At 36.9% G+C, this 21,127-nt stretch overlaps 1 protein-coding gene across 1 annotated transcript in view; it reads right to left on the bottom strand.

The window, feature by feature from the left end:
* The window catches only part of CAAP1 (caspase activity and apoptosis inhibitor 1), a 51,693-nt gene that overhangs the window by 13,202 nt on the left and 17,364 nt on the right, over positions 1 to 21,127 (bottom strand). Inside the window, exon 5 of the mRNA XM_046022809.1 lies at positions 9,645 to 9,718. Coding sequence (XP_045878765.1) covers positions 9,645 to 9,718 — 74 coding nt within the window. The remainder of the gene's footprint in view (positions 1 to 9,644; positions 9,719 to 21,127) is intronic.

Here is a 21,127-nt window from a genome sequence, read left to right as displayed (position 1 = left end):
ATTTAGTAAGAGAGAAGAGGTGAGGTGAGCACAAGTAGGTTAGGGAAGGCTTCATTAATTTGGAGATGTTTGATCTTAAAGAACAAGTAGCTGACTTAAGCAAGAGTCCATCACTGATGTGAGTTTAATTTTCAGATTTGGACAAACTGCATGACAGGCACTAAAACTTATGCACATGACAGAGCATCATAGTTCTATGTTCACAAAAAGGTAACTTCTACAAAATTACAGGACAGTGCTGAGATGCAGTACTGACATTGATGCTCAGTAAAATTCTAGGTTTCTGAAGAGGTTAATGAGCTGTGAAAAAAAGTAGTTTTAATTAGTTTAGACAGAGAAGGTAACATCTGATCAGGATCTAAATGATACACGTAAGACTCATGGTTATCTTGTGGGGGGGAGCATACAGGCATAGAGAATAGCAAAAGCAAAGTCCCTGGAAACAGTGTTTGTAGTGCCAGAGGAAGTGAGAAGGAAGGAAGAGAAGACCAAGGGGGAAAGTGACAGAAATTATCACTTACGGTTTGTACTGGCCACAGAAAGGAAGGACTTCACATTCTGTTTTGAGATGGGAAGCTATGGGAAGGCTTTGATGAGAATAGTGACATGACCATTTTTCATTTTAATTTTTATGGTCATTCGGGCTGCTATATGAAGAGACTACAGGGAAATATAGGTAGAAATAGAGGGATCAGCATGTTGTAAGAATCGGAATAATCAGAATAATAATCAGAATAATATAGCTAAGAAGAGGTGAGAAGTGGTTGGATTCTGAATATTGTAAAAGTAGAGCCGACAATTTGTTGACAGAGATGAAAGACAGCAGTCAAGAATGATTCCCAGATTCCTGGCCTGGACACTCAGAAGAATGTAACTGCTATTTACTGATATGGAGAAGACTGTAGGAGCAGCAAATGTTGTGGTATTAGCAGCAAAGGGGGAGTGGTATTATTTCCTTCTTTGTTGCCAAGGTATCAGGGAACAATCTAGAATTTACTCTGGAACACAGTAACTTTAAGATGCTTACTGAACATCTAATAAGTAAGCTAGATATAAAGGGTTGGAAAGCAGCTCTGAACTGGTTAAAATAAATTTACAGCTGCTGGTCTTAGAATTACATAAGATGCAGAAAAGAGAAAAAGTCCAGGGGCGCCTGGGTGGCTGAGCCCACCTTTGGCTCTGGTCATGATCTCAGACCTTTGGCTCTGGTCATGATCTCAGGGTCCTGGAATGGAGCCCCACATCAAGCTCCACACTCAGTGGGAAGTCTGCTTGTCCCTCTACCCTTCCCCAACTCATGCTTACTCTCTGTCTCAAATAAACAACAATCTTTTAAAAATTAAAAAAAAATTTTTTTAAAAACAAAGTCCAAAGAAAGGTGGTGGCTGGGGCACTTACCCTTTGGAAATCAGGTAGAGGAGAGTATGACACAAAGGAGACTGAGAAGAAAGTGTCAGGGAAGGAGGAATTCGGCAATACCAGTAACCAGTGAAACAGCTGTTGGCAATAGTTCACGGGGGGGGGGGGGGGGGGCAATAATTAGGGACAAAGAAAAAACACCTGTAGACACCAAAAGCGAATGTGTTCACTATACAAATAGAAGGGCTGTCTCAGCAACACAAAGAGTTCTCCCATTTTAAGAGGAGAGACAGGGACTATATAATTTAAGGCCAGACACAAGTAGGTAGGAAAAATTAATTTACACATCTATTTTCCTTTACTAGAGAAGTTCTTTCCAAGCCAGGCCATATTTTATTTATCTTTCTGGTGCCTAGCACAAAACTACAATTCACTTGTTGGAAAAAGGGATCAGTTTCAAAATCCGAACAAACATCATTTAGAAAAATATTAAATTCATTTTCCATAATCCAAAGGACACACAAGGACAAATGAGCAGGAGTTACGTAACAGCTGCCTATGATTCAATATAGAGATCCTTTTACCAATTAGAGACAGCAAGAATGATACTGAGGGGATGAAACAGAAAATTCTAATGGCAACAATAATCACGGCAGAAGTAATTATAAGAAGAGCTGATATTGACTGTGCATCTACCATGTACTGTTCACTTCTCTAAAGCACTTTACATGTGTTAATTCATTTAATCCTTATGCCAACATATTGGAATAGGCACTCATATGGGTTTTTTTTCCACTGAATAAGACTTTAATTTCTTAAGTGGCACTCATATTTATTATTCCCATTTTACAAATGATGAAACTGAGGAACAGAATTTAAGCAACTTGCCCCATAGTTCACACAACTGAAGTGGCAGAACCAAAATCCAAATCCAGGTCTATTTCAAAAAAGAAAAAAAAAAATCTATACATTGAAATATTCTATAGTGCCTCCCAGATTTTAACAGAATCAGAATGACCACTGAAGCACCACGGATGAAAATGGTGGTTCACACTAAATTTATCTTCTTCTTGTAGGTCCTTTAAGCCCACCTGAATAAATAAAATATATAGGAGACACGGAGCTAAAAAGTATGTATTAAATGAAAAATTATTTTTTAAAAGATTTTATTTATTTATTTGACAGAGAGAGATCACAAGTAGGCAGAGAGGCAGTCAGAGAGAGAGGAGGAGGAAGCAGGCTCCCTGCTGAGCAGAGAGCCAGACACGGGGCTCGATCCCAGGACCCTGAGAAGATGCTCAGCATCATCCGTCATCAGGGTACTGCAAAGTAAAACAATACGATACCACTCACACATCTATTAGAATAGTCAAAATTCAAGTCACTGATAGCACCAACTGCTAGCAAGGATATGGAACATGAGAAATTCTCATTCACTGATGGCAGGATGTAAAATGGTACAGCTTTTTCAAGAACAGTTTGGCAGTTTCTTACAAAACTGAACTTGGTGTTTACCCAGAGTTGAAAGCTTATATCCATACAAAAACCTGCATACAAATGATTACAGCAGCTTTATTCATGAGTGTTAAAATCTGGAAGGAACTAAGATGTCCTTTAATAGGTGAATGGATAAGCAAACTGCAGTAAATCTATACAATGGAAGATTATTTAGCAATAAAAAGAAATGAGCTATCAAGCCACAAAAAGGACATGGGAGAACCTCAAATGCATACTGCAAAGGGAAAGAAATGAATCCAAAAGACTATATACTACATATGATGTTGCAACCAAAACTTCTAAATAAATAATAGACTGTGATATAGGATGTGCAAAAAATTCAAAAACTGGTAACAAAATCTGATTTCAAGTGTAATATTTACTATCTTTCCTTTTGTAGGAGTACTTCTATATAAGGAGATACTTCTGCTAATCAATTGGACAAGAACATAATTACTGAAAAGCGCAGTGAATCCAAAGGGGATCCAAACATCTATCAAAGGTTTGGACTACGTTAACCTCCAAAGCAGCTGTCCTAAGACTATGCCTAGGATCCTACAAAACACATCACAAGATAGAATGGGTATAATTTAAAGTAAAATGGAAACCAACATTTTCCTCATATTCTAAATCAAATTCTTCATAATATCATTCTTGACAAAATACACACAAAGCATTATGCATCCAAAAACTTTGCCAGTTTATTTTTTAATCCAGAAAAGTTGCACAATTAAATGTAACAGGGGAGTCTTCAAAAAGAAAAAAGAAACAGTATGGGCTAATCTGCCACACAAAACGTAATTTTCACCCTTTTGTTCAACTACTACACACACAAAGAGACAAATGAAAAGGCAGGAGGATCCTGTTTGGAGTCATTGCTGGTAATAACTTGTGAAAAAGCTCAAAGGAATGAGAAGAGAAATGTAAATTCTTTCGTCGCACTGATGGTTACACCACAAATCTTTTTTTACTTCACCGACTGCTGAACTGGACATCATTTCCCCAGAATGAATTTCTAAGAATCCTTTAAAGAAGTTAACTCATGTTAAGAAGCTGCATTCTGTGAATACTTATTTGTTAGAGCCACTCAAGGAGATAATCAAGGGCTAGAAAAAAAGAAATTAGAGCCGAACTTTGAGAACAAATCAGCTGTACATCTGCTTCTCTGTTTCCAACTCCAAACGCCCTGAAACAATTTTATCAGTTTCCCCACGGCTCTCTCACACTCGCGCCTGCGTTTTAGGTCTTCAAAGGATGAGGAAGCACAGAGCTCACTTGCCAATCCAGAGACTTCTACAGCAATATGTACACATAAAACTCCTGCAAATGTTGCTTAATTAACTGATGATACTCATTCTCTCTTCTTTCACAAAGCAACAGAAGTCTATGAGGGCATTTTTCTCATTATCTTTTTAACTTCTTAAAACTTGTATGTATTCCGGGAGCCTGGGTGGCTCAGTTGGTTAAGCAACTGCCTTCGGCTCAGGTCATGATCCCGGAGTCCGGGGATCGAGTCCCACATCAGGCTTCCTGCTCCACGGGAAGTCTGCTTCTCCCTCTAACCTTCTCCCCTCTTATGCTCTCTCTCTCACCCTCTCTCAAATAAATAAATAAAATCTTTAAAAAACAAACAAACAAACTTGTATGTATTCCTTCAGCTATGGCTAGGAGGTTCTTTTAAGCAAAACTCAACTCCTTTTTAACTGCCAATTCATTTCCTCATTCTATCTTATTCAAGTCCCTCTACTTACTCACCTTTGCTTCTCACAGTGCAGTATTACCTTAGAACAACAGTAACAATAACAGCAGTAAGAGCACAGATTGGTTGAGGTTTCCCATTTATCCTTCTCTGTAAGTATTCTAATGGTCTCATATAGTTTTATATTTAATACCTTTGCTAAATATTGGCAAAAATCTCTTCCACCACAATTAATTTTTAGAAGTAATAAGTGAATAAGCTGTGACCATCACTGATTTTTATGATAGTCTAAAAGTAGTTTCTCAATTTCATTACTTACATAAACATATCAGTGAAAATGTTTTCAAGTACCTGCTCCAGTATGTATTTGTACTTATAATATATAATATTAGAATAAGTTAGTGTGTACTGATACAATGATATATGGAATCAGAAATTTTAAAATGGAAAGACAAATACGTAAGTTTATATATATTTATTTACTTCAGACATATTGGTATTCTTTTTCTTGCATTCTCTGGAAGTGTGTATTATTATACTTCAGCGACCACTAGTCTAAAAGGCCGTCTCCCCCCCAAAAAAAAGCCCATAGAAAATAAACTTCCATCATACAGGTTAACCACTGATAAATATTTTTTCCCCTATAAAAGTCTACCTTTCAACTTTTTTTTTTTTTAAGATTTTATTTATTTATTTGACAGAGAGAAATCACAAGAGAGGCAGGCAGAGAGAGAGGAAGGGAAGCAGGCTCTCTGCTGAGCAGAGAGCCCGATGTGGGACTCGATCCCAGGACCGTGAGATCATGACCTGAGCTGAAGGCAGCGGCTTAACCCACTGAGCCACCCAGGCTCCCTACCTTTCAACTTTTTGAAGCTCTTGTTAACAAGTGAATTCTTAAAGCTGTTCATCCTACACAAATTCATGAACTGGAAGGTCAAGATGTAATTACATGAGGCAACTACATTATTTTTTTAAAAACACAACAGTGGCAGAATTTGAATCTAACCACAGCAAAATTTGGTGTTCATTTTATGTATGTTTGCATGTCCTTCTCTAATAGAAAGGAAGAATAATTTTCTAATAGGATAAAAAAAAATAAAGAAAGAGAAAATACAGACACTGCACTAGGCACTGGTCTTTACAAAATCTGAGGGCTATAAAGGAACTTCAAGATCAAGGCCAAAGAGCCAAACACTGCTTCAATTTGCTCTACAACAGAGCCACCAAGTGGTGGTTTATGTAACCTGTGTTCAAACACTTCAGCAATAAGGAAGGAAGCCCATTCATTTTCTGGTATTTCTGATTATTTGAGATAAATAAATTGAACCAAAATCCATCTAATGATAACTCTATCTACTGGCCCTATTTTTATTCTCAGAGGCAATATAGAACAAGCCTAATCACTCTTTCACTTGACAGATCTTCAAATAATTTAAAGTGAGTGCTAAAAACCTCACCTCCTCTTCAAACTAAGTATCCAAATCTGACTTAGCTACTTCTCATATATAGTTGAAAAAAAATTTCTCATGACCACTTCCAAGAAGAAATGCAAAACTAAGAGCTAAATTCTTAAGTTACAAAGGAGAATAATTTTCAAAATTATACACAGACCTGGATGTAAATCTTAAAGCAGTAATTTAAATGTAGGACCATTATTTAAATATTACCGAACATCTTAAGCAAATTTATTTATAGATATATACACAAAGAGAACTCATTAATGTTAGCAGAGATCTGATATTTTTAAAATATTTTCTACAAATTAAATACCCCTAACAAACAACAGTTATTTTTTTAAACTATAGCACAAATGACCAATTTAGAAAATTTACATAAATATTTATTATTTTAGGGGCACCTGGGTGGTTCAGTTGGTTGAGCCACAGACTTGATTTTGGCTTGGGCTATGATCTCAGGGTTGGGGGATCTCAGGGTTGGGGGATCCTGCATCAGGCTCTGGGCTCAGAGTCGAGTCTGCCTGAGATTCTCTCTCCTCCTCTCCTTCTGCCCCTCTCTCCATGCCCCCCTGCTCACAGTGTCTTGGGCTCTTTCTCTCTTAAATAAAATAATTATTATGTTAAAAACATAGCTAAACTTTTTCAAAAATACAAGCCCTGAGACCCTCCAGGAAATTAATCAAAGATCTCAGGCTTGTACAGGTGTATGTGCTCATGTACACAAACACAGCTGTGCTGAAGATAAAGAGCAAAACTATAACTGATATTTCTTATACAGCTGCCCTCTGGCTAAAAATGAGCTAGGAAACTAATCCCAAAAGAAGACTTCCTATTTTACCTATTTACCAATCCAATCAACCAGTAGATTGTATTTACATTTAAATAATGTTTGCATAGCGAAGGAAGATCTTCAGCTATTAGTCCATCATTAAAGTGTGGTAGAAGTTAGCCCACAATCTGATACTCATCTTCAGCACAGCTTGTTTCATAAATGGCATTTCCTATCAAAAAGATGGATGAAATGAGAACTAGGCGAAAAATGCAAATTTCAATTAACTAATTCACAGTTAATATTTCTCAATATTTGAGTATTTTAGAAGCTGAGAAACTGAAAAAATTGAACATGTAATTTAAATAACGTGTCAGTATCACACATTATGAATAAGTCATATAATAAGACTGATTTTATTCAGAAAGAGCAAAGAGAAAATTCACTGTTACTTTGTATTTTGGTTTATTGAACAAAGGGTTACTTTAATTCTAAATAAGCTTTCATGAATTTTCTTTCTTTCTTTTTTTTTTTTTCTTTATTTGACAGAGAGAAATCACAACTAGACAGAGAGGCTGGCAGAGAGAGAGGAGGAAGCAGGCTCCCTGCGGAGCAGAGAGCCTGATGTGGGGCTCGATCCCAGGACCCTGAGATCATGACCTGAGCCGAAGGCAGAGGCTTTAACCCACTGAGCCACCCAGGCGCCCCAGCTTTCATGAATTTTCTTAAATGGTCAAGCCATTAAACAAAACGACAATACATTCACGAGGAGCATTATATTCTGTTTTTATGGAGCTCACTGGAGTAGGCAAGAACAGCTAGCTTTGCAAGAAAAGTCAGAGACAATATTAAATCAATTTTGCAAGTTTTGCATATTAAAAATAGACAACATTAGTTCATTTTTAAAAAGGCACTAATCTCTATTGAGACCACTAGGATTTCTATTTCTTGGTGTACCTAAGCTTCTTGGGGAACTCCAACCAAGTTATTTACTATCTGATTCAGATTTTAGCTGTACTAATATTTACCTAGAAGATGTTCCACATAATTGAATATTTTAGATAAGTTACGTTCATTCCATAATGCAACAAAACATTTTATATTTTAACTATTTTGTAGACATTTTTCTAGAAGATTTTACCTATTATTCTCCCTTTTCTTAAAAAAAAGTGCAACTTAATTTAACCATTCAAAACAAGCACATGAACTGTACTGCATGATGGTACTGCTGTGCTCTAATCTTATGTTTCTTCACCTCTACCTGCTGTCACGTACTGATGACAGTGTGTTCTTGATGTTTCTGATTGCCTACATAAGAACCTAAGAGTGTTCTATATTAACTCCCGAGCATAAAGACTCGAGCTTTGTGGTATCTGGCTACTCTGAGTTCTTTTTCTCTCCCTCTTTGCCTCCATGGCTGGTTTTTAAATGACTGAAGTTACCATATAAAATCACACCAAAATAGGCTTTTGATACTGGGAAGCGAGTTCTAAAGAGCTCCAAGTACCTGAACATGAGAACAGAAAAACATCTTCCCTTAGAAAGCAGCACTGGCTAATTTGTACAATGAGGTCTCCATTCTTTTTCCCCAGGGACTGGAATCAACCATGTCAATTACATGACATTCTTCTCTCCACAGATGATCTAATAGCATACCCTCCACAATGCCTCCTCAATAGTTGCAAAGAATGGAAACAGTCAGATAGAATAGCAGAGTTGTCCAATTACTCATGAGGTGTAAGAGTTACATGAAGATGATGTGTGCTTAGCATTTATTTATATGTGACAAGTAAATGTAACTGAAACTATGAATCTGACTTTATGTCTTTGCTGAGTGCTCAGTAGCAGTCAGAATATAAAGATGTAAATTTTTTTTGTCTATTTAAGAGGCTAACACAACAGGACTTCTAAAAAACAATGGAATTCTTGAAACCATCAGAAGTATTTGTAAAACCCCCGAGTACATAAATTGGAGTACAGAAAAATCTTGATTTTGTTCTCTCTACATATACATGGAGTGAATTACAAAATTAGTTATCCAATTTTTTTCCACTTTGTCAATTAAGCATTAATAACAGACCACAAGTAAAAAAAGGAATTCTGCCTAAATAAACTGATGACCTACTTCTCTCTACCAAATAAGTTCTTTTGACTAAAGTTTTAGAGAAACTATTCTAAGCCAATCAAAGATTAGTTGCTTACATAATAAATAAAACATTTTGATTATAGCAGATTCTCACTGCTATGAAGTAATTTTATCAGGACAGAGGAAAAGTGTGAGGTGGTCTTTGAGTAACTAATAAAAATTTATTTTACTTTCAATTTTCCCTTCAAGAATGAGAAAGAAACAAAAAAGACATGTGAAAGATCAACCCTACAGATCTATTTGGCTTAAATAAATTACAAATTACCACTTCAGTTCTTCTGGCTGGTAATGTCAGAAACTACTGATTTATAGAAAATAAATAAAGAAGGGAGTAATAACAAAGTCCATCTGCAGAAAAGACAAAAAAAGTCATCCCATTAAGTTTTTTCCCATATATAACCCAAAGTTATCCAGTTAATGTATCTCTAGTATCCTGCAGCTGATGATATATAGCAGAGATCACTATATTAAAACTATTCAAGATAGCAGCTTTCTGGTGGCACTGCAACCAAGTATCACCAACAGAACTACTCCAGTGGCTAAAGGAGTCATGAAATAAAGACTATGTTCTTTATTCTTTTAATCTTGGACCAAATAAATTATTCTGTTCCCTTATCTGTAAAATGGGGGCCAGCTGGAATACTGAAAATTTATTAGCGGTAAAATCCTTATAATCTTCAGGTAAACAATATAAAAAATTAACTATTTGATTCATACCTTGTTTTAATTCTAAACCTTCAGGTTGCTTGTTTTCTCTCACAGCTGAAGTAGAATCTACACAGATGTCTTGTCTGAGGAATAAAAATAAATAAAACAATTATTAAAACTATATTTGATCAAATAATACTTTCTGCTCAGGTTCCCAGAATTAAGTCACACACTTGGGAAGACATAATGACTCTTCTGAGCCCCCAGGACAACATCTAGTGCACTTAGAAAACTCAGAAACATGCATACAAGTGTCAAAAACAGTAGCTATAAATCACTACCAATTTAAGCAGTATACATCTTTGTAAAAAGCAAGAAGCAAAACTGGAAGGAATATGGAGATAACTTTTTCTCCTTTCCAATAACCTTCAGGATAGCTGTGGGAGAAATCACAACTTAGAGGAATCCAATAATTTTTCAACTTCCATAGTTATATTTCATGGGTACTTTGGCATTCAAATTATTTTATATCTATCTAATTTCATACCTCAAATGCCCTGATGTCTACAGTATGTGTGAAATACATATTTTATATGTAATATATATATATAATCAAAGTAAATGGATTATAAGATCATAAAAAAATTTTGATTCACCATGTTCTCCAAAGAGCTGTAAACTAATGTTCTTTCTTAGAGGGCATTATACCACCTAAATATTAATGATACAAATACTTCTCAACAAAAGAAATTAATTAGTTGCAAATATTCAAAATGACTATTTTTTTTATAAGTAAGTATTACCTTCTGGAGAATTTCTATACACACCCTAAAACTAACATATGAGAAATATTGCAGGAATTTTCCTACTCACAAAATTACTTCGATCCACTTAATAACAAATCCTTCAAATAACCAAAGGATAAAGACTTGTGGTCATTTCTTTTGAGTTTACAATATTCTTTCCCATCAATATATTTGGCACTCACCTGTTTGTTTTATGTTAAAGTTTTACTAATACAAGCACAAACTCAAATAGAGACTACAAAATTATTTGGATCTGATATTAGGACATATAAAAAATTAAAATTGAGGTATCTGTTTTATACTTCTTTCTAATATCACCTACTCAGACTTTATTCTTTCACCAGAATAACTGGCACATCCCAAAGAAGGTATCAAGAAATATTCTTTGACAATCCAGGGACAGATAAAATGCCAATACAGTACATTAAGAGCTTTGCAAGGAGTACAGTTCAAATGTGGTACCTCAAGTCTTACAGTCAAATTAGATTTTACCTACTGGAAAATGTTTGTTTGCTCTTACACATCCTTGAATGGGCACTTAATTTTTCTTCTAAACACATATATCTAAATGACCTGATAAAAAACGTAACATAACATCACCATTAAAAGGGCAATTGGTGGGGCACTTGGCTGGCTCAGTCTAAAGAGCCTCAGAGTCCTGAGTTCAAGGCCCATGTTAGGTGGAGAGATCAGTTAAATAAAGTTTAAAGAGCAGGGATGCGGGTGGGGGTTGGGCATATGCAATACCCTAAGGACACAACATCATCTATGCAATATTACAGCTGAGAATGTATGACCTATATCATGGAAAAAATCATCAGTTAAACCCAAAATGGAAAAAAGTAATGTTAGGAGTTAAATGTCAATGCTATAAAAGACAAAAAAAAAAAAAAGGTTGTGAAAATATTCCAGGTTAAAGGAGGCTAAAGAGCCCTGACAATTAAATGTTATACTTGACATGACCCTGCTGAACTGGAGGGTAAAAACATTATAAAGGACATTATTGAGTCAGACGACAAACTGAAATACTGACAGTAAACTGGATAGAAATATCACACCAATGCTAAGTTTACTGAAGTTGAAGTTGACCCTGTATTGTTGTTATAAACATAGCGTATCACTACCCTTTAAAAAAAAAAAAAAGCACAAGGTACTGTTTCGGGGTAAAGTGTCATAATGTATGTAACTTATAGCCTCAAATGTCTTTTTTTTTTTTTTAAAGATTTTATTTATTTATTTGACAGAGAGAGAGATCACAAGTAGGCAGAGAGGCAGGCAGAGAGAGAGGAGGAAGCAGGCTCCCTGCAGAGCAGAGAGCCCGATGCGGGGCTCAATCCCAGGACCCCGAGATCATGACCTGAGCCGAAGGCAGCGGCTTAATCCACTGAGCCACCCAGGCGCCCCAAGCCTCAAATGTCTTAAAATAGACACCCATATAAAGAGGTAAAGCAAGGGTGCAAATGGGATAAAATGTTAATAATAGGTCAATCTAAGTAAAAGGCATATGGATGTTTCTTGTAATGTTCTTATTCTTATAACACTTTAATAATTCGTGAAGTTATTGCCAAGTAAAAATTTTTGCATTACAGTATGCATTATTTTCTTTTTTCTGTGAAAGCCCCTTGGTTTCCCTTCAAATAAAACTGGACATCGCTATAAAGATTACCTGCTGCCATAAAGAACTTCTTTTAGTGTCCAAAGTGAACTTCTGTAACACTGTGTTTTTTACCTTGTTAGGTCTGAACATGCTATTGAAGAAAGTCACCAGAATTTCAGAAAATAGATGCAGTACAAGTACACCACCTTGTGGCTGAAAAATGAAATGCTAGACGCTTTTCCATCAGTAGTATCTGAAGTCGGAAAAAATATTCCAGAAAAACAGCATGGAATTTTAAAATCTATATGAGCTAATTTTTCCAAGAGGTAGGCTTTGCAACTAAAATTATCATATACATACAGAGCTCTCTAATACAACTGAAATATTTCCACCAAAGAGCATGAAAGAGAAGATATACACAAAAAAAGAAAGGTATTTTTTTTTTTTTTGAAGATTTTATCTATTTATTTGAGAGACAGACTGAGAGGAGAGAGCACGAGAGGGGAGAGGTCAGAGGGAGAAGCAGACCCCCCCACCAAGCAGGGAGCCCCATGTGGGACTAGATCCTGGGAATCTAGGATCATGACCTGAACCGAAGGCAGCTGCTTAACCAACTGTGCCACCCAGGTGTCCCAAAAAAAGAAATGTCTTAAAGTTTAAGAAAACTATGAGTACATGTCTTTTTATTTCTAGTTTCATTAAAATAAAAAAAGTCTACTCCCAGATTAGACACACTAGGTGTCCAAGTTGGAAAAACTAAATTCTTATTTACATTTAAATGGCATTTAAATATTTCTATCATGGGGCGCCTGGGTGGCTCAGTGGGTTAAGCCGCTGCCTTCGGCTCAGGTCATGATCTCAGGGTCCTGGGATCGAGTCCCGCATCTGGCTCTCTGCTCAGCGGAGAGCCTGCTTCCCTTCCTCTCTCTCTGCCTGCCTCTCTTGTGATTTCTCTCTATCAAATAAATAAATAAAATCTTTAAAAATAAATAAATAAATAAATAAATAAATATTTCTATCAAATACTTTATCTAAGAATTTTGTAACAACTGTAGGAGTGCCTGGGTCGCTCACTTGGTTAAGCTTCCGACTCCTGATTTCAGTTCAGGTCATGATCTCGGGGTTGTGAGACCAGCCGTGCTTTGGGCTCCATGCTCAGCTGGGAGTCTGTGTGAGATGCTCTCTCTCCCTCTGCCCCTTCCCCTGCTTGTGTGTATGACACCCTCTCTCTAATAAATAAATCTTTTATGACAAAGAATTTTGTAAAAACTGGAGAAAGAGAGAGAAAGCATGAGAGAAAAGTAGGAGACGGAGAGAACACACTGCTAAATCTTGTTTGGGTTAAGAATCTTGCAACGACTTTTATATTTCTTTCATTAAGGAGGGAAAAAAATAGCCCGTTTTTATATCTCTAATTCCCTTCTCCTATCCACAGTACTCCTCATTAAAGTAGCTTAATTTAAGATCTTGGCTTTGAACTATAAGAGAGCTGTATACTGATCTCTGGTCTCCCAGTCTGAGTTCCTTTTTTTTTTTTTAAGATTTTATTTATTTATTTATTTATTTGAGAGAGAGAAAGAGTGAGAGAGAGCATGAGAGGGAAGAAGGTCAGAAGGAGAAGCAGACTCCCTGCAGAGCCAGGAGGCCGATGTGGGGCTCGATCTCAGGACTCTGGAATCATGACCTGAGCCTAAGGCAGTCGCTCAACCAACTGAGCCACCCAGGTGCCCTGACTTCCATTTTTTTAACCCAAACATAATTTCACTCTTGATCCTTCCTTAAAACAAAACAAAACAAAAAATAAACTATTGGGATTACATCAAAATAAAAAAGCTTCTGGACAACAAAGGAAACAACAACACTAAAAGGCAACCTACAGTACGGGGGAAGAGTATCTAAAATGTACAAAGAACTTCTAAAACTCAACACTCAATGGATTTTTTGTTTGTTTGTCTGTTTGTTTTCCAGAATTCAATGGATTTGTTGTTTAAGTCAGAATAATACACTGGGGAGAGCTATGGAACTTAAGAACAATTATACATGCAAATTACTAAAAGTTTAAAATATATTTCTAAAGAGAAAAAAAAATCAATTTCTTGTACAAATAAAAAATACACAGAAGATACCTCAATGAAAGGATAAAGAAGATGCCAGCATCTTCTCATTTTTGGCAAAAGAAGCTGACAATCAGGCAAACTGGCATAACAAAACTCTTGATTCTCCTCACTCTCCTGGGAATAAAAACAGAGGCTAAAAGAAGTCAGCCTATCATTCTATGAGCTTTGTTTCTACTATTAAAAACAAGAAACAAAGAAACTAGAGTAGCCAAAACAATTTTTAAAAAGAAGGACACACATTATCAGTCTGCTATAAAGCTATAGTCATCAAGACACTATGATGTTGAAGAAAGGTAAAGTGATAAACTGATGGAGGCACCTGGGTGGCTCAGTGAGTTAAGCCTCTGCCTTCAGCTCAGGTCAGGATCTCAGGGTCCTGGGATCCAGTCCCGCATCGGGCTCTCTGCTTGGCAGGGAGCTTGCTTCCGCCTCCTCTCTCTCTGCCTGCCTCTCTGCCTACTTGTGATCTCTCTGTCTGTCAAATAAATAAAATCTTAAAAAAAAAAAAAAAAGAAAAAAGTTATAGGCTGATGGAACAGAAGAGAATCCAGAAATGAACTCATGTAAATATGATCAAATGAGTTTCAACAAAAGTGCAAAGACAATTCACTGGAACTGAACAAATGGTGCCGGTACAGCTGGATATCCACATGGATACGGTTTCCAACCCATACCTTGCACCATCTACAAAAACTAACTCAAAATGTTAACAGATCTAAAAAATGTAAACCTATAAAACCCCTAGAAGATGATGCAGGAAAAAATCCTTTGTGACTTGTTACTAAGTAAAGATGTCCCCCAAAAGCATGGTCTATAAATAAAAATAACTGATCAACTAGATTTCCCCCCCAAATAAAAAACATCTACTCTTCTAAGGAAATGTTGAGAGAATAAAAGGCTAGTGAGACCGGGAGAAAATATTTGCAAGCCACATATCTGATAAAGGACTTGTATGCAGAGTATACAAAGAACTCTCAAATCACAATAATAAAAAAACAAGAACCCAGTTTTTAAAACTGGTTCAAAAATTAAGTCATTTGACCAAGACAGACATACAGATGCAAATAAACATAGTAACAGACATGGTCAACGTCATTTATTATTAAGGGAATTCAAATTTGGAACTATAATGCTGTATCACTACACATATATTAAAATGGCCAAAATCCGGACAACAGACATATGGAACTCTCATATACAGTACCAGCAAGCACACAGACATGCCCTTTAGCAACCCCTACTCTTAGTACTTGACTAAGGACAACGAAAACTCACTGTGTTCCTATGAAAAACTTGTACGCAAACATTCATAGTGGCATTATTTGAAATCATCATAACTGTAAATAGATGAAATGTCCCTTTATTAATTTTCTATTGCTGCCATAACAAATTACCACAAACCTGATAGCTTAAAATAACATAAATGTATCATATTACAGTTTTGTAGTTCTGATATGGCTCCAGTATGGGTCTCATCAGACCGAATTCAAAGTGTCCACAGGCTGCATTCCTTTCTAGAGGCACTAGAGGAGAATTCATTTCATGTTCATTTGGGCTGCTGGCAGAATTCCCGTTCACTGAGGTTGTTGAACCAAAGTCCCTGACTCCTTGCTGGCTATAAGCTGAAGATCACCCCCAGATTCTAGTCAAGTCTCATGTTGGGTCTCTCTGACCTCTTCTGTCTTCCTCTTCAACTTTTAGGAACTCATAGAATTAAAGGGAATAACCTGGGTAATCCAGGATAATCTTCTATATCTTAAAACCTTAACCTTAAACAAATCTGTGAAGTGCCTTTTGTCAAATAAAGTAACACACTCTCAGGTTCTGATGGATCAGAGTGTAAACACCTTTGAAGGGTCATCATTTCACTTACAAAATTACCTCAAGTGGGGAGTGAATAAATAAACTATAGTATGTCCACACAATGGAATACTAACTAATTAGCAATGAAAAGGTAGAACTACTGATATACAGGACAATACAAATGAATCTCAAATGCATTATGCTAAGTTAAAGAAGGAGACTCAAAAGGCTATATACTGGGGCGCCTGGGTGGCTCAGTGGGTTAAAGCCTCAGCCTTTAACTCAGATCATGATCCCGGGGCCCTGGGATTGAGCCCTGCGTCAGGCTCTCTGCTCAGCGGGGAGCCTGCTTCCTCTTCTCTCTGCCTGCCTCTGCCTACTTGTGATCTCTGTCTGTCAAATAAGTAAAATCTTAAAAAAAAAAAAAAAGGCTATATACTGTATTATTCCATCTATATGACACTCTAGAAAAAGAACAGATATAGGGACAGAAACAGATTAGTGGTTTCCAGAGATTGGGGATGGGAGGACTGGACTACAAGGAGCTATGGAGATTTTTAGTCTGATGGAACTATTCTATATCATGAGTGTGGCAACAGATTTAAAAAACCACCCATTTGTCCAATTTTATAGAACTATATAGCAAAAAAGGTGAACTATAATTATCTAAATGATATCTTTTTTAACAAAAAGAGCAGACTCAAAAAACTTAAATCATATGGTAGTGAACTGTAACCTTCAAACACTAAGAAATGAGGCAAAACCAAGCTTAATTTTTCTCAAAGGGCTTTTCCAAAGAGCAAATAAATCTACATCTCCAGTGTCCCTCACAATTTTCTTTGGGCTTTCATAAAAAACATGTGGGGGAAATCCTCAATACTTATCAGCATAAAATGGAATTTTAGGAATAGTTATTATTACAGATTCAGAGTAAAAATCCCAAAGCGAATACAGCAACTTTTTTTTTTTCGATGCTTACTATGTTACAGGTACTATTCTAAGCACTTTATGATCCTCTTCTCAGTCATCATCACAATCCTATAGGGTATGGTATGTACAGGTATTACCCCAATTCTCCAGCTGAGGACACTGAGGCCCAGGAGGATTTAAGTAACTTGCCAAACATCAGAAAGCCAGCAAACTGTGGAGTTATGCTGGCAGGCATTAAATTGAAATTAAATTTGAAATGCAGGCAGTTTAATTCTAGAACCTTCACTCTTTACATTTATTTGGACTTTCTATTACCTACAGAAATACTTCTCCGAGTAGTAATACCTAAAAATTACATGTAGCATTTACCCCAAAGATACAGATGTAGTGAAAAGAAGGGCCATCCGTACCCCAATGTTTATAGCAGCAATGGCCATAGTCACCAAACTGTGGAAAGAACGAAGATGCCCTTCAACAGACGAATGGATAAGGAAGATGTGGTCCATATACACGATGGAGTATTGTGCCTCCATCAGAAAGGATGAATACCCAACTTTTGTAGTAACATGGACGGGACTGGAAGAGATTATGCTGAGCAAAATAAGTCAAGCAGAGAGAGTCAAGTATCATATGGTTTCACTTATTTGTGGAGCATAACAAATAACATGCAGGACAAGGGGAGATGGAGAGGAGAAGGGAGCTGAGGGAAATTGGAAGGGGAGGTGAACCATGAGAGACTATGGACTCTGAAAAACAACCTGAGGGTCTTGAAGGGGCGGGGGGTGGGAGGTTGGGGGAACAAGGTGGTGGGTATTAGGGAGGGCACGTGTTGCATGAAGCAATGGGTGTGGTGCAAAAACAATGAATACTGCTACGCTGAAAAGAAATTAAAAAAAAAAAAAAAAAAAAAGCCAGAAAGAAAAGGGAAAAAAAAAAATTACATGTAGCCAGGCAACCCTCGCCGGTCCCCTCCCTGTTCAAGAGCTCTGTACTATCGCTCTATAAACTTTGCTTTGCTGCCACCAAAAAAAACAAAAACAAAACAAAAAACAAAAAAACAAAAACAAACAAACAAAAAACATGTAGCCATGGCAGTATACAGATTCATACGGCCATATATACCTCAAAGGATAAAGTCAGTTTTGACTCACAATTTGACCTCAAGGTCCCAAAGGAAAATTCTTCTTCCTTATTGGGTAAACTAAAATAAGCTACTAAAATATCCAGACAGAATTATTTTAAATGTTGAACATTTCAATGAAAAGACAGACATAAGTAACAATGAAAGATCCATAATCTCAAGAAAGGGCCTGAAAGGAATGGGAATGAAAAAAGAGGAAGGAAACATTTTGAACCCTGTACCTTTTTGTACCATCCTATACAACTAGTACTGTTTGAATTTTTTCCTCACTGAGGCATTTTATCTGCACTATGTATTACATCCCTAGAAAAAGAATCCCAGAATTTTCCCTCCTGCATCTTCATCTTGCCTCTTCATGGTCCATGATGCCAGGTGAGGTTTTCAGTATATAGTAAAACCAAGCTGATGGGACAGGAGCAGATTATTCTGCCATTTTTCTAGCTCTTTTGAGTGTATATCAAACCTGGGGCCGATCACTCCATACTTGTTTAACATGCTCATGAAGTTCGTAACAATTTTTTCAGCTCTGTAATCATCGATGATTTCAAATTCACCAAACAATGACTCTGGAGAATGGCCTAGAAAGAACTTGGTGTTTGCTTCTCTTTCAAGCGTTATGGGGGTTTTTTTTGGTGTTTTTTTCTTTTTAATTGACATTGTTAATGCTCTTGAAAGCATGTGCCACAACGTTCATGTGAACCATTATGACAGCAGCACTGAAAGATGGACAGAGTACTATCTGTGTTTTTAAACCATGCCCATGGGGGTGCCTGGGTGACTCAGTTGTTAAGTGTCTGCCTTCAACTCAGGTCATGATCTCAGGGTCCCTGCATTGGGCTCCCAGTTCAGTGGGAAGCCTGTTTCTCCCTCTCCCACTCCCCCTGCCTGTGTTCCCTCTCTCGCTGTGTCTCTCTGTCAAATAAATAAATAAAGTATTTGAATGAATGAATGAATGAATGAATGAATGAATAAATACACAAACCATGCCCATGCATTTGGCTATTAACTTGGGGCGCCTGGGTGGCTCAGTGGGTTGAGCCGCTGCCTTCGGCTCAGGTCATGATCTCAGGTCCTGGGATCGAGTCCCGCATCGGGCTCTCTGCTCGGCAGGGAGCCTGCTTCCCTCTCTCTCTCTGCCTGCCTCTCTATCTACCTGTGATCTCTCTCTGTCAAATAAATAAATAAAATCTTTAAAAAAAAAAAAAAAAAAAAAAGAAAAGTTAATGGAAGTAAGGTTCACACAAGTTTGTAACAGAAAAAAAGGAGGGGAATAAAAGGAAATAACCATACAGAAGAAATTTACTGAATAATAGCAGTGTAATCAAGAATTGTAAAAATAGGGGTGCCTGAGTGGCTCAGTGGGTTAAGCCTCTGCCTTCAGCTCAGGTCATGATCCAGGGATCCTAGGATTGAGTCCCGCATCGGGCTCTCTGCTCAGCAGGGGGCCTGCTTCCCCTCTCTCTCTGCTCTGCCTCTCTGTCTGCTTGTGATCTCTCTCTCTGTCAAATAAATAAATAAAATCTTAAAAAAAAAAAAGAATTGTAAAAATAATATTCTAAGTAAATTCCTGATAGTTGTAAAGAAGAATATGGCAAAATGAAAATTAAAAGGGGATGTTAAAGTTCTACCTTAAAACTTAGACCAAAATAAATTTCAAAATAATTTAAAAATTTCAAAATAAATTTCATTTTAAAAATCCATAAGGTACTTAAAAAAATATGAGGAATACTTTATAACTTCAGAATAGAGAAAGACTTTTCTAAATATAAAACCCAGAAAACATAAAAGATTGTCAAATTAGACTACATTAACATGAAATATTTATGCATACAATACAAGATAAAAGCCTTAAAGTATAAAAAGAAGAGCAACAGCAGGGGCACCTGGGTGGCTCAGTGAGTTAAAGCCTCTATCTTCAGCTCAGGTCATGAATCCGGGGTCCTGGAATCGAGCCCCGCATTAGGCCCTCTGCTCAGCAAGGAGCCTGCTTCCCCCCTCTTTCTCTCTGCTGCCTCTCTGCCTACTTGTGATCTCTATCAAACAAATAAATAAAATCTTAAAAAAAAAAAAGAGCAACAGCAAAAAATAAGTGCAACTCGTATCACCAACAATGGGTTAAAAAGACCAAAGTTGGGATGCCTGGGTGGCCTCAGTTAAGCATATGACTTTGGCTCAGGTCATGATCCCAGGATCCTGGGATCAAGCCCCACATTAGGTTCCCTGCTCGGTGGGGAGCCTGCTTCTCCCTCTCTCTCTGCCTGCGGCTCTGCCTGCTTATGTGCTCTCTGTCAAATAAATCTAAAAAATTTTTTTTAAATAAATAAATCAATAAACAAACAAACAAAAAAAAAGACCAAAGTCCTCCAACTATATACACATGAAGGGTAAATAAATGCCAGAGCTCACAGAAAACTCCACTAGCTCTGTAATATATAAAAAGATGATTAATTTCACTAATAAGAGAATACAAATTAAAATTCCAATGAGATATTATCTACTGGATGAACAAAGATCAAAACGTTAGATAACACTATACTGAGTGAAGTGTATGAACACATGTACTCCACATTTAGAGGTATAAATCAGTTTAAACTCTAAGTCAATTACAGCAAAATCTTCTAAAATTTCAAATGCGCAAATATCTGACTAAACAATTAACTTGTAGGTATTATGCTACACATAATCACAGAGGAACAAGATTATATACAGAAATATTTACATCATTTGTAGTAACAAAAGAGTAAACAATTTAAATGTTCATCAACAGACTTAATGCTTTAACTACATCCAATAATGGAATAGTATACAGGTATATACAGGAAGCCTTATCTGTACTAGGTAGAGGGGCGCCTTTGTGGCTCAGTGGGTTGGGCCACTGCCTTCGGCTCGGGTCGTGGTCTCAGGGTCCTGGGATCGAGGCCCACATTGGGCTCTCTGCTCAGTGGGGAGCCTGCTTCCCTCTCTCTCTCTCTGCCTGCCTCTCTGCCTAGTTGTGATTTCTCTCTGTCAAATAAATAAATAAAATCTTAAAAAAAGACATACTATTATATGGAAAAAATTAAGTGGAAAAGGTATGGAATAGTTTGCACAGTATGCTGCTTTAACGTGTGAAAAGAAAAAATATACATACACATGTATTTGTAAACTATGGATTATCT

Source organism: Meles meles, chromosome 11 (assembly GCF_922984935.1).
Source record: "Meles meles chromosome 11, mMelMel3.1 paternal haplotype, whole genome shotgun sequence".
NCBI lineage: Eukaryota > Metazoa > Chordata > Mammalia > Carnivora > Mustelidae > Meles > Meles meles.
Note: the sequence above shows the minus strand (reverse complement) of the source record. Positions and strands in the feature narration are given on the sequence as shown.